The following is a 13,877-nucleotide window of genomic DNA, read 5'->3' on the forward strand; positions in this document are numbered from 1 at the left end:
CGCTAAATCTTTTGTTTAGGTCTCGTTCAGGTATTTCGGGGGATGCATGCTGTCAGATAATAGCTTCTCATGCTTTTGCTGAAAAGCATTTTACAAATCTGACATGTTGGCTAGATTCACAACGAGTGTAGCTTTAATTGAGTACCTTGCATGTGTGTTTTAATGAAAGTTTGAGTTTTATCGAGTACTACAGGTGGCGCTCTGACATTTTCGCTGATTTTGGTTCCTGTACAGGAACCACAATACGTAAGTAAGGCCCAGTGCAGTCACATGTGATGTACTGTCTTTTATATACACTGAGTGTACAAAACATTAGTATTGAGTTGCATCCCCTTTTGCCCTCAGAACAGCCTCAATTCGTCGGGGCATGGACTTTACAAGGTGTCATGCGTTCCACAGGGATGCTCGCCCATGTTGACTCCAATGCTTCCCAAGGTTGTGTCAAGTTGGCTGGATGTCCTTTGGATGGTGGACCAGTCTTGATACTCAATCTTTTGTCTTGCCCATTCAATCAATGAATGGCACACATATACAATCTGTGTCTCGTGGCTTAAAAATCCTTCTTTAACCTGTTTTTTTCCCCCACCTTTATTTAACTTCTCTAGGGTAGGGGGCAGCATTTTGGAATTTTGGATGAAAAGCATGCTCAAATTAAACTGCCTTCTACTCAGGCCCAGAAGATAGGATATGCATATAATTACTAGATTTGGATAGAAAACACTCTAAAGTTTCCATAACTGTTAAAATAATGTCTGTGAGTATTAACATAACTGATTTGGCAGGCGCAAACCTGAGAAAATCCATTCAGGAAGAAAAATGTTTTGTTGTAGTTTTCTATTCAATGCCATTACAGTATCCATTGACTTAGGACTCAAATTGCAGTTCCTATGCCTTCCACTAGATGTCAACAGTCTAGAAATTGTTTCAGGCTTCTATTCTGAAAAATGAGGGAGTAAGAGCAGCCTGAATGAGTGGACCCTGCTGTGTCAGAGCTTTTTCATGCGCGCGACCGAGAGAGTGCCTTTCTTGTTTACCTTTTATATTGACGACGTCATTGTCCGGTTGAAATATTATCGATTATTTAGTTTAAAAACAACCTGAGGATTGAATATAAACATCGTTTGACATGTTTCTATGAACTTTACGGATACAGTTTGGATTTTTTTGTCTGCCTGTTGTGACTGCGTTTGAGCCTGTGGATTACTGAAGAAAACACGCAAACAAAACAGAGGTTTTCGGATATAAAGAGACTTCATTGAACAAAAGGAACATTTATTAAATAAATGAATATCTTCTGATTGCAAACATGTGAAGATCATCAAATGTTAGTTATTAATTTGATCTCTATTTCTGACTTGTAACTCTTCTACTTGGCTGGTTACTGTTTGTAATGATTTGTCTGCTGAGCTATGTTCTCAAATAATTGTAAGGTATGCTTTCGCCGTAAAGCATTTTTGAAATCTGACACCGTAGTTGGATTCACAAGAAGTTCATCTTTAAACCTATGTAAAATAGTTGTATCTTTTCAGAATTTTTATAATGAGTATTTCTGTAATTGAATTTGGCGCTCTGCAATCTCACTGGATGTTGGCCAGATGGGACACTAGCAGGTAGGCTAGTTGAGAACATGTTCTCATTTGTAACTGCGACCTGGCCAAGATAAAGCATAGCAATTCGACACATACAACAACACAGAGTTACACATGGAATAAACAAAACATACAGTCAATAATACAGTAGAACAAAAGAAAACAAAAGGTTTATATACAGTGAGTGCAAATGAGGTAAGATAAGGAAGTTAGGCAAAAAATAGGCCATGGTGGCGAAGTAATTACAATATAGCAATTAAACACTGGAATGGTAGATGTGCAGAAGATGAATGTGCAAGTAGAGATACTGGGGTGCAAAGGAGCTAAATAAATACTGTATGGGGATGAGGTAGGTAGATAGAGGCTGTTTACAGATGGGCTATGTACAGGTGCAGTGATCTGTGAGCTGCTCTGACAGCTGTTGCTTAAAGCTAGTGATATGATATGAGTCTCCAGCTTCAGAGATTTTTACAGTTCGTTCCAGTCATTGGCAGCAGAGAACTGGAAGGATAGACGACCAAAGGAGGAATTGGCTTTGGGGGTGACCAGTGAAATATACCTGCTGGAGCATGTGCTACGAGTGGGTGCTGCTATGGTTTCCAGTGAGCTGAGATAATGGGGCTTTACCTAGCAGAGACTTATAGATGACCTGGAGCCAGTGGGATTGGCAACGAGTATGAAGCGAGGGCCAGCCAACGAGAGCGTACAGGTCGCAATGGTGGGTAGTATATGGGGCTTTGGTGACAAAACTGATGGCATCACCGAAGTCTAGGATCGGTAGGATGGTCAGCTTTTTTTTTGGCAGCATGAGTGAAGGATGCTTTTTTGCGATATAGGAAGCCAATTCTAGATTTAATTTTGGATTGGAGATGCTTAATGTGAGTCTGGAAGGAGAGTTTACAGTCTAACCAGACACCTAGGTATTTGTAGTTGTCCACGTATTCTGAGTCCGAGCCGTCCAGAGTAGTGATGCTGTACGGGCGAGCAGGTGCGGGCAGTGATCGGTTGAATAGCATGCATTTCGTTTTACTTGCATTTTAAGAGTAGTTGGAGGCCAACTCCTCCCCTCCTACACTGATTTGAAGTGGATTTAATAAGGGATCATAGACTGACCAGGTGAAAGCTGTTATGCAAAGAGAATGTTCCTGATGTTTTGTACACTGTATATTTTCACAATGAGGTTTGAATAATACTGCGAAAATTATCCCCTTTTGGTGAAAGAGCTGTTTGAAAATGCTGCTTGAAATTTTAGCCTGTTTTGCCTGTCTTGTGATGTCACCAGGCGGTAAATTCATTAATAGACAGATAAGAAAGAGTTCCAAACCTCTCTGCCAATAACATCTAATTTTCAGTTTCCCACTCAGACCACTCCGACAGTCCTAGCAAAATTCATGCTTGAGATATTGCTCTTTGCTAAGAAGCTAATTGTGTTTCTTTTGTTTTCAATTGAAATGGTCAAAATCACAGTAAGGTACTTGACGCGGCAATCTGCAGTAGAAAATAATAACAAAGCCGTCTCCCTGGTTCAGTAAAAATCTGATGGCTGGGCCTGGAGAAATTTAACCACTCAAGTTCATAGAGCGCTATGGATGCAAGGACCGACCATCCATTATATCAAAATTATAGTTTTAACCATGTTTTGAGGCTATAGTTTGTAAGAAATTGTAAACAAACATTGGAGTAAAACAAACTTATATTTTGGGTTCTGATGGGTAATGACAGTGGAACTAAGCTCATGAGACGTTTATACGTTTTATATATTATTTTAAAAATCAATGAGTACAATTAATTCATAAGTCCAAAAATGGATGCAGCAACTCCTGATTTCCCCTTTTAATTGTTATCCAGAAATTATTTGACTTTGAGATAAAAAGTGCAAAGCAGCCATTTAAGTATTTAAAATGTCATGGTATATCCTTTTAGGTAACAATGTCACAAGGATAATTACATTTGTAACAACTTTTTCATTGTCAAAATAGGCCAAAAAAATATAGATTAAAAAAAAAAAAAGACCAACTCAAGTAATCGAATACTAACATCTGTTCGGATATTCGATTAACTGTGCCCATCCCTAATCTTGATTTGGTATTCGCTGATCCTTTCTCCCCTCTCCCTCTGGTGCCCTCAGGGTCGTCACAGTGAGGCCTCAGAGGCGAGGGAGCTGGAGACCAAGTGGGCCCGGCTCATGGCTAGAACCCACACCAAGGCCCCAGACCCCAACGTGCTCTCCTCGGCCCCTGGGGACGAAGAGGATAAGACCTACCTGCTCTTCACCACCGGCAGCCTTACCTACTCCCCCCACCAGATCGGCATCAAGCGGATCATGCCTGACCAGATGACCACGTCTGGGCCTGTTTTGGGGGAGGAGCGCAGCACTGACGAGTTCTTTGACTCTCTGGACCATGTGATTGACATTCACGGCCACATCATTGGCATGGGTCTGTCTCCAGACCACAGGTGAGTGAGTGTTAGTCATGAGTAGTAGTGTGAAGAGGCTGGATAACTTGGTTGGCATGGCTACAGGGGCAAAGATTTTGCAGGAGGAGTGTACCTGAAACCCCTTGAATGACTGTCATAGTAACTATTTGTTTTGCAAATCACCTTGCTTTCCTCACTTTGTTTATAATGCTGAACAAGTACACCTTGAACAAGTATGTCCATGCTGTTGTCCGTCTGTCCAGGTATCTGTATGTGAACAGTCGGGCTTGGCCGGCGGGCTGCGTGATCTCTGACCCCATGTCTCCGCCCCCCATTGCCGAGGAGATCGACCTGCACGTTATTGACCTGAAAAGCCTGCGGGAGGAGAGACGGAGCCTGAGGGCTCACCGAGCCTTCACGCCCAACGACGAGTGCTTCTTCATCTTCCTGGACGTCAGCAGAGACTTTGTGGCCAGGTACATATGTCAAGTCTGCTCTAACATTTACAGGCAGTATGGGGTCGCTATGGTGGTGTTTTATAAAGAATTTCGGATCCCTTTTTAAAAGTTGTCTGTGTAAAGGTATTGGGCGTTTGTGTCCGATACTAACGGAGAAATTGTGTGGATTATATGAAGGACATGTCTTACCATATGCATATTTTCTGATTTGATAACACCATAATACTGTTCAGAATTAGTTTTATGAAGTTGAACTGAGCACAGAAATCACCTACTTTAGTCATTCACCAGTGACTGGTCTATCGCTCTCCCCCTAGTGGTGCAGAGGACAAACACGGTTACATCTGGGACCGCCACTACAACATCTGCCTGGCGCGGCTGCAGCACGACGACGTGGTCAACTCTGTGGCCTTCAGCCCGGCCGACCAGGAGCTGCTGCTCTCCGCCAGCGACGACTCCACCATCAAGGTTTGGCGCTCGCCACGCATGGTCCGCCTGGCCCAGACGCCCGCCCGCCCCCCACGCCCACGCAGCCTCCTCTCCTGGCTGGGCCGCAACAAGAAGACCCCCTCTGTCAACGGGAAACCCTGAGACAGGCAGAAGGGGACTGGAGATAGTGGGGGGAAAGACTCATGGGTGACGCACTCTCCAGTAGTTATCTTCAGTGTGGGCAAATCACACTTTTACCTTGAACTCACTGTGTTATGGCTGCCTACACATTGTGGTACATGTGAGAGCTGGGGTAAGCCAGAAGGAGGTGCAACAGTCCTCTCCATAAATGTCATTATTTAAGGTGACACATAGCAAGGTGAATTGCTCCTACAGTGAAGATCAGACAAGTTCCTCCTGGACCTTTGCAAAGTCTGGGGGGGGGGTTTAACGATCATGTTTCCAATTATTGAATGAACTACTGGAGAAGAAACATTGGAGAGGACTTCAGGAGATAAAATGATAGTTTGTTCACTAAAGGAAAAGGAGACACTAAAATATGGTCAAAGATCACCGCATTTCTTGTCTTCGGTTTAAGTATTTCGCTCTGTCAATACGAGTAATTATATATAGTCTTTCACGTTTTTTTTATGTTGGTTGTACCATCACATTAGTGATGTCCGCAGATCTGCAATCATGACATCTGAAATGACCTCTGATTGGAGAGACCTATCCCAGCTCTCGTCATGCATAAAAACATGTTGTAAAAGTTTGTTTTTAAATGTCTGTTTTTTGTTTTGTTTTCACTGGCTATTCTGAAACTTTACGCCAGCTTTGAGTGACTTTTAAAAAAATAAATAAGACATTTCTATCACTTTCATGATAGGTTCAATCTAAGTTCCTTGTCTTCAGTTATGATCAGAGCCAAACACACAAGTACTCAACCAAAGACGGTCAACATATTAAGTTACCACAATTTCTTTAGGACAGATGCAAAATAAGTTTTGTCAAAAGATCCATTATGTTTCAGGTAGTTTATTTTCTCCACAGTCAGTTATTTAGCTGTATCAGCTATAGGACTGTGGCAGTCATGAAATTTAGTCAGCTGGTTGTCATGCAAATGACTGCTGTTCTCATGGTAATGGCCTGTTAATTAGAAAACACGTTCAGCATCTCCATAAAAACAACCTGCTACAAGCCGCTGATGCAAGCCTTTGGGACATCTACGTTTAAAAAAAGTAACAAATCCATTTAATATACCACATCACAATACATTTTCTTTAGACCTGTCTAAAACGTATGTATTTCAGAAGGACAGAATGAGTTGGCCTAATGGGTTATTTGGTTATGTGATGTAGGCTAGTTGATTTAGCAGACAGGATATGCTAAAGTTCCATGCCACTATTTTATTGTAAGAATATAATTGAACTTAGCTGAATAAAATAAAGGATATTTTCCCATTCCAGAGCGAGTGTGCATATGAAGTGGCAATGTTGAGTGTGAAAATGATTATTTGAAACAGGTCCTACACACTAGATTGAGTTGTGAATGATACAAAACTTAAATGTCTTAGAAATATAATAATTCTCTTACTGAGATATTCAAAATCAAATACTAATTTACTATAATTGTAGGCTTAACTAAGCCTCCCTGCACAGTCAATGAACCAACATCACTTAGGCCTACATGCTCTCTCCCAGACTCATGGATAGAACATTTGGAGCGTAGCATAAGGTAACCAGTCCATCCAGTATGCATCATAATACAGTCCACACTCAAAGGTGATTTACTAGAATTTGTTTAATTTGAGTATAGGTTAGACAAAGTATGTACCAAAGACATCTTAAATTTGTTTTTTCATTTTTTTTTGTCACGTGTACTGTGAGGTAGGCTATTACTTGTATAATGGCATCTGTGTTGGTGGAATTCCCCATCACTGAGAATGAGGGGGTCATCATTCTGTAGATGTGTGGAAATTATCCAACCATTATGTAGAATATAAACTAAATGTCTCAATCTGATTCCAATATGTAAATACATGCAACAGGCCCTGTACATCTCTGGAGCAATCTAGTGAGCCTTACATCACATCTCAGTATGTCTATAATGAGCATGTCTAACTTGCACCATTATGCAGTTATTAAGAGAAACATATAGTGGCTATATTGAGTCATGCTGGGTCTCAGTGCACGTCGCAAGTATATCACCTTCTCTCACTCTTCCACTACAACGGTCTTAAGTGAGTTGCGTACTAACGCATGTCCAGAGTGCATAAGAAGAGATTAAGGGTATCTTCACATATAGTCCTCTTTAAATGGGGCAGCAGGTAGCCTAGTGCTTAGAGCATTGGGCCAGTAACCAAAAAGTTGCTAGATCAAATCCCCGAGCTGACAAGGTAAAAATATGTCATTATGCACCTCAACAAAGGGCAATTAGCCCACTGTTCCTGGTAGACCATCATTGTTAAGAATTTGTTCTTAACTGACTTGCCTAGTTAAATAAAGGTTAAAAAATGAACCGAACTCAGGGGTAAAAAGAAAAGCTAAAGAACTCTGTTCTTTTCATATTCACACTCCCCTTGACTTTAAACTCTTACCAGGTCACTTCATCTATTTTGTGCTCCGAGTCCTCTTTGCATTCATATTGCTTTGTTAAGGGACCAACATCTTTTTCCAACATTCACTCAATGCACTCTGGGTTTTTACTAAGTGCAGGACAAGTCATTCCACCAGAACATGTTACTGGACAGCTACAGTATACCCCTTCCTGTGTTTACAAATATTGCTGCATATCTCAAATCAACTACTCAGCAAAAAAAAGAAACATCCTCTCACTGTCAACTGTGTTTATTTTCAGCAAACTTAACATGTGTAAATATTTGTATGAACATAAGAAGATTCAACAACTGAGACAAACTGAACAAGTCCCACAGATGTGACAAACAGAAATGGAATAATGTGTCCCTGAACAAAGGGGGTGGGGGGGTCAAAATCAAAAGTCAGTATCTGATGTGGCCACCAGCTGCATTAAGTACTGCAGTGCATCTCCTCATGGACTGCACCAGATTTGCCCGTTCTTGCTGTGAGATGTTACCCCACTCTTCCACCAAGGCACCTGCAAGTTCCCGGATATTTCTGGGAGGAATGGCCCTAGCCCTCATGCTCCGATCCAACAGGTCCCAGACGTGCTCAATGGGATTGAGATCCAGGTTCTTCGCTGGCCATGGCTGAACACTGACATTCCTGTCTTGCAGGAAATCATGGACAAAACGAGCAGTATGGCTGCTGACAGAACCCTTCCTGAGCCTGCAGGAAGGGTACCACATGAGGAGGAGGTCTTCCCTGTAACGCACAGCGTTGAGATTGCCTGCAATGACAAGCTCAGTCTGATGATGCTGTGACACACCGCCCCAGACGATGATGGACACTCCACCTCCAAATCGATCCCGCTCCAGAGTACAGGCCTCGGTGTAACGCTCATTCCTTCTATGATAAACGCGAATCCGACCATCACCCCTGGTGAGACAAAACCGTGACTCGTCAGGGAAGAGCACTTTTTGCAAGTCCTGTCTGGTCCAGCAACAGTGGGTTTGTGCCCATAGGCGGTGTTGTTGCCGGTGATGTCTGGTGAGGACCTGCCTTACAACAGGCCTACAAGCCCTCAGTCCAGCCTCTCTCAGACTATTGCAGACAGTCTGAGCACTGATGGAGGGATTGTGCATTCCTGGTGTTACTCTGGCAGTTGTTGTTGCCATCCTGTCCCGCAGGTGTGATGTTCGGATGTACTGATCCTGTGCAGGTGTTGTTACACATTGCAATTTATTGCCCTGGCCACATCTGCAGTCCTCATGCCTCCTTGCAGCATGCCTAAGGCACGTTCACGCAGATGAGCAGGGACCCTGGGCATTTTTCTTTTGGTGTTTTTCAGAGTCAGTAGAAAGGCCGCTTTAGTGTCCTAAGTTTTCATAACTGTGACCTCAATTGCCTACCGTCTGTAATCTGTCAGTGTCTTAACGACCGTTCCACAGGTGCATGTTCATTAATTGTTTATGGTTCATTGAACATGCATGGGAAACGGTGTATAAACTTGGATTTTTACGAATTATCTTTGAAAGACAGGGTCCTGAAAAAGGGACATTTCTTCTTTTGCTGAGTGTACATTATACTTAAAAAAAAAAAAAAAAAAAAAAAAACTTCAACCAGTAAAATGGCTCTTTGGCAAGCTTTTGCTACAGCCTATATCAATGAGCTTTAGCATTCTAGCTAACAACCGCTGCATCCAAAATAGTTATTTTGCAAAGATCATAACCAAATATAACCTCTTACCGACTGTTCAAGCAAGAATTTTTTTAAATCATTGGAAGCGTATAAGAACCACAAAAAGTGACTTTGTTTAGAAGTAATAAATCAAGGCTATGTTGAATGGGTGCAGATGGCGATGGCTTTCTTACTGCCGCCAAGAGTTGCGCGCATCTGTGCGTGATGGCAGTGTTGTTACCTTGAAAACAACATTTTGGAAGCTAATAGATTACAATTATGTGTCATCTTTTAACTAAATGCAATCAGAAGATAACAATAATATTTACATGTTAAATAGTAACAGAATACATAGCAAAAGAATAACTGTAGATTAAATTGAAAGTTGTATACCCATAGGCTACTGTCCCTTTAAGAGCTAGAATTGATTTTGTACCCGATGTTGTGATTCTCACCAAATATGTTGTTGCCTTCTCACACTATTCAAACCCCACAAGTGAATAAAACAGCTTATGTAGCTCTCTTTATAGATCACATATTGCAAATAAATAATCTGAACTAAAATTGCCACACATATTTTGGAATTTCTGTGCTTCCTTGACAATCGCTAATCAATATCCCAAAACAGCAAGATTTCTTCTGAGAGCCTGCACATCATCATCTTCCCTCGTGTGGTTCCAATGTGAGGGGTTATTTGTATTTGTATTTATTATGGATCCCAATTACTCTTCCTGGGGTCCAGCAAAATTAAGGCAGTTTATACAATTTTAAAAACATTACAATACATTCACAGATTTCACAACACACTGTGTGCCCTCAGGCCCCTAATACACCACGACCACATATCTACAGTACTAAATCCATGTGTACGTACAGTGCGTGTGTTATTGTGTGTGTCTGTGCCTATGTTTGTGTTGCTTCACAGTACCCGCTGTTCCATAAGGTGCAGTTTTATCTGTTTTAAAAAAAAATCAAATTCTACTGCTCGCGTCAGTTACTTGATGTGGAATAGAGTTCCATGTAGTCATGGCTCTATGTAGTACCATGTGCCTCCCATAGTCTGTTCTGGACTTGGGGACTGTGAAGAGACCTCTGGTGGCATGTCTTGTGGGGTATGCATGGGTGTCCGAGCTGTGTGCCAGTAGTTTAGACAGACAGCTCGGTGCATTCAACATGTCAATACCTCTCAAAAAAAAGAAAAGTAGTGATGAAGTCAATCTCTCCTCCACTTTCAGCCAGGAGAGATTTACATCCATATTATTAATATTAGCTCTCTGTGTACATCCAAGGGCCAGCCATGCTGCCCGGTTAAGTGAGTGTTTTGTTCCAAATACAATGCTTTTAGTTTTAGAAATATTTAGGGCTAACTTATTCCTTGCCACCCACTCTGAAACGAACTGCAGCTCTTTGTTGAGTGTTGCAGTCATTTCAGTCGCTGCAGTAGCTGACGTCATCCACATAAATAGACATTCTGGCTTTACTCAAAGTCACTGAAGTCTGACAAGACAGCCCCCACAATCATTTTATCATCAATTTCTCTCAGCCAATCATCAGTCATTTGTGTAAGTGCTGTGCATGTTGAGTGTCCTTCCCTATAAGCATGCTGAAATTATGTTGTCAATTTGTTTACTGTGAAATAGCATTGTATCTGGTCAAACACCATTTTTTCCAGAAGTTTACTAAGGGTTGGTAACAGGCTGATTGGTCGGCTATTTGAGCCAGTAAAGGGGGCTTCGTGAAGAGGGCACGACAAAGCCTAGTCCCCCTCATGGAACTAAAATATTTGGCATGGGTTCTCAGATCTTCAAAAGGTTCTACAGCTGCAACATCGAGAGCATCCTGACTGGTTGCATCACTGCCTGGTACAGCAACTGCTCGGCATCCAACCACAAGGCACTACAGAGGGTACTGTATACGGCCGAGTACATCACTGGGGCTAAGCTGCCTGCCACCTAGGACCTCTACACCAGGCGGTGTCAGAGGAAGGCCCTACAAATTGTGAAAGACCCCAGCCATAGACTGTTCTCTCTACTACCGCATGACAAGCGGTACCGGAGCGCCAAGTCTAGGTCCAATAGGCTTCTCAACAGTTTTTACCCCTAAGCCATAAGACTCCTGAACAGGTAATCAAATGGCTACCCGGACTATTTGCATTGTGTCCTCCCCACCACCCACTGACCCCTCTTTTACGCAACTGCTACTCTGTTTATCATATATGCATAGCCACTTTAACCATACCTACATGTACATACTACCTCAATTAGCCAACTAACCGGTGCCTGTATATAGCCTTACTACTGTATATAGCCTCACCGCTGTTATTTTTCAGTCTTTTTACTGTTGTTTTTTTATTTCTATCGTTCACCTAATACCTATGTTTTACTCACAAATTGCACTGTTGGTTAGGACCTGTAAGTAAGCATTTCACTGTAAGGTCTACACATGTTGTATTCGGCGCACGTGACAAATAAACTTTGATTGGATTTACTATTCTTGGGTAGTGGAATGACTTTGGTTTCCCAACCAGGCTGAGGGCACACGCTCTGTAGTAGGCTTAAATGGAAGATGTGGCAAATAGGAGTGGCAATATTGTCCACTAATATCCTCAGTAATGTTCCATCCAGGTTGTCAGACCCCAGTGGCTTGTCATTGTTGATAGACAACCATTTTTTCACCTCTTCCACACTGACTTTACAGAATTCAGAAGTACAATTATTTTCTTTCATAATTTGGTCCGATAGACTTGGATGTGTAGTGTCAGCATTTATTGTGGCATGTCATCCCTAAGTTTGCTTATCTTGCCAATGAAAAAGTCATTAAAGTAGTTTGCAATATCAGTGGGCTTTGTGATGAATGAGCCATCTGATTCAATGAATGAAGGAGCTAAGTCGGCTTTTCTTCCCAAAATGTAATTTAAGGCGCCCCAATACTTTTTACTATCTTGCTTTATATAATGTCTTTGTTTCATAGTGTAGTTTCTTTTTATTTAGTTTAGTCACATGATTTCTTAAATTTGCAGTACGTTTGCCAATCAGTTGGGCTGCCATACTTATTTACCATACCTCTTGCCTCATCCCTCTCAACCATACAATTTTTCAATTCCTCATCAATCCAAGGCAATTTAACAGTTTTTACAGTCATTTTCTGAATGGGTGCTTATTAGTAACTGGAATAAGTATTTTCAGAAATGCATCAAGTGCAGCGTCTGGTTGCTCCTCATCACACACCACAGACCAGCAAATATTCTTTACATCATCAACATATGAATCATTACAAAATGTCTTGTATGACCTCTTATACACTATATTAGGCCCAGCCTTTGGAGCTTTGGTTTTCCTAGATATGGCTACTACATTGTGATCACTACATCCAATGGATTTGGATACTGCTTTAAAGCAAATATCTGCAGCATTAGTAAAGATGTGATCAATACATGTTGATGATTTAATTCCTTGGGTTATGGCAGAGGAAACGGTGTTGCAGTATTCTAGTGTCTGGTGCGGGAATAATGACAAGCGAACCGGAGTGGCTTTGTGTTCACATTGCCCTAAAAAAGGGAACCGGACCGAGGAATTCAAGTGCACCGAACTCAGACCACATCTTGAGATGGTCTCAGTTCGGTTCGCTTCTGGGGCTCTTTAGAGGGGTATGCGTTCCTTTGGAGTGTGCACACTGAATTTTTTTTTAAGCAAACTGCACTTAGTTCACAAAAATTGTCTGAAAGGGACCAAGTGTGAAAACACTGAGGCGATTCAATGGTCAAGTGGGATTTTACTGCTGGTGTGGCAGTAATAAGGTCACTGCAACAGCCCTAATCAGGTACAACAGTACTATGTCATACATTTTTTTGGAACATAATTCTCACACACACGCACGCACATACACGCACATTAAAAAAAAATCTTAGTCTGTCAATTTAATGGATGTGATAATTAAAGATTCATACTAGATCTACATGAACACATGCAGAAACGTAATCATAAAAGCTTAACCATAAATGCTTCAGTAAATCACACATAGATAATGAATGACCCAGAATAATGTGAAGGCGATCTACTTTGTAGCATGTGTTAATGTTAGATCTATATTGTCTTTCTTCACTTTACACAAGAAAGAGAGCCCGTCACAAGTAAATAACATTCAGAAACACTCCATTGTTATATTCAATACAATTGCTTATATCAGGGATTGGCAACATGGATGAGGGTGGGGCCAACAAAAAAACAGAACTAATGAGGGTCCACAGTTTCCTTGTGACTCTGCGTACCCACATCCATTTTTTTCTTTATTGGTCCACAGGCCTACAAAAGGGGACCCGCGGGCCACCAGTTGCTCATCCCTGGCATATACAGTGGGACAAAAAAGTATTTAGTCAGCCACCAATTGTGCAAGTTCTCCCACTTAAAAAGATGAGAGAGGCCTGTCATTTTCATCATAGGTACACCTCAACTATGACAGACAAAATGAGGGAAAAAAATCCAGAAAAATCAAATTGTAGGATTATTAATGAATTTATTTGCAAATTATGGTGGAAAATAAGTATTTGGTCACCTACAAACAAGCAAGATGTCTGGCTCTCACAGACCTGTAACTTCTTCTTTAAGAGACTCCTCTGTCCTCCACACGTTACCTGTATTAATTGCACCTATTTGTACATGTTATCAGTATAAAAGACACCTGTCCACAACCTCAAACAGTCACACTCCAAACTCCACTATGGCCAAGAC

General features: G+C 41.5%; 1 protein-coding gene across 3 annotated transcripts in view; it reads left to right on the forward strand.

Moving 5' to 3' along the window:
* The window catches only part of LOC112230969 (F-box/WD repeat-containing protein 5), a 30,318-nt gene extending 24,544 nt beyond the window's left edge, over positions 1-5,774 (forward strand). For all 3 annotated transcript variants that reach the window (XM_042311129.1, XM_024397419.2, XM_024397420.2), the window contains exons 7-9: positions 3,718-4,046; positions 4,271-4,483; positions 4,783-5,774. In XM_042311129.1, coding sequence (XP_042167063.1) covers positions 3,718-4,046; positions 4,271-4,483; positions 4,783-5,056 — 816 coding nt within the window. In that variant the 3' untranslated portion in view covers positions 5,057-5,774. The remainder of the gene's footprint in view (positions 1-3,717; positions 4,047-4,270; positions 4,484-4,782) is intronic.
* The last annotated feature ends 8,103 nt before the right edge of the window (positions 5,775-13,877 follow it).

The sequence above is a fragment of the Oncorhynchus tshawytscha genome, linkage group LG33 (genome assembly GCF_018296145.1).
Source record: "Oncorhynchus tshawytscha isolate Ot180627B linkage group LG33, Otsh_v2.0, whole genome shotgun sequence".
Taxonomy (NCBI): Eukaryota; Metazoa; Chordata; class Actinopteri; order Salmoniformes; family Salmonidae; genus Oncorhynchus; species Oncorhynchus tshawytscha.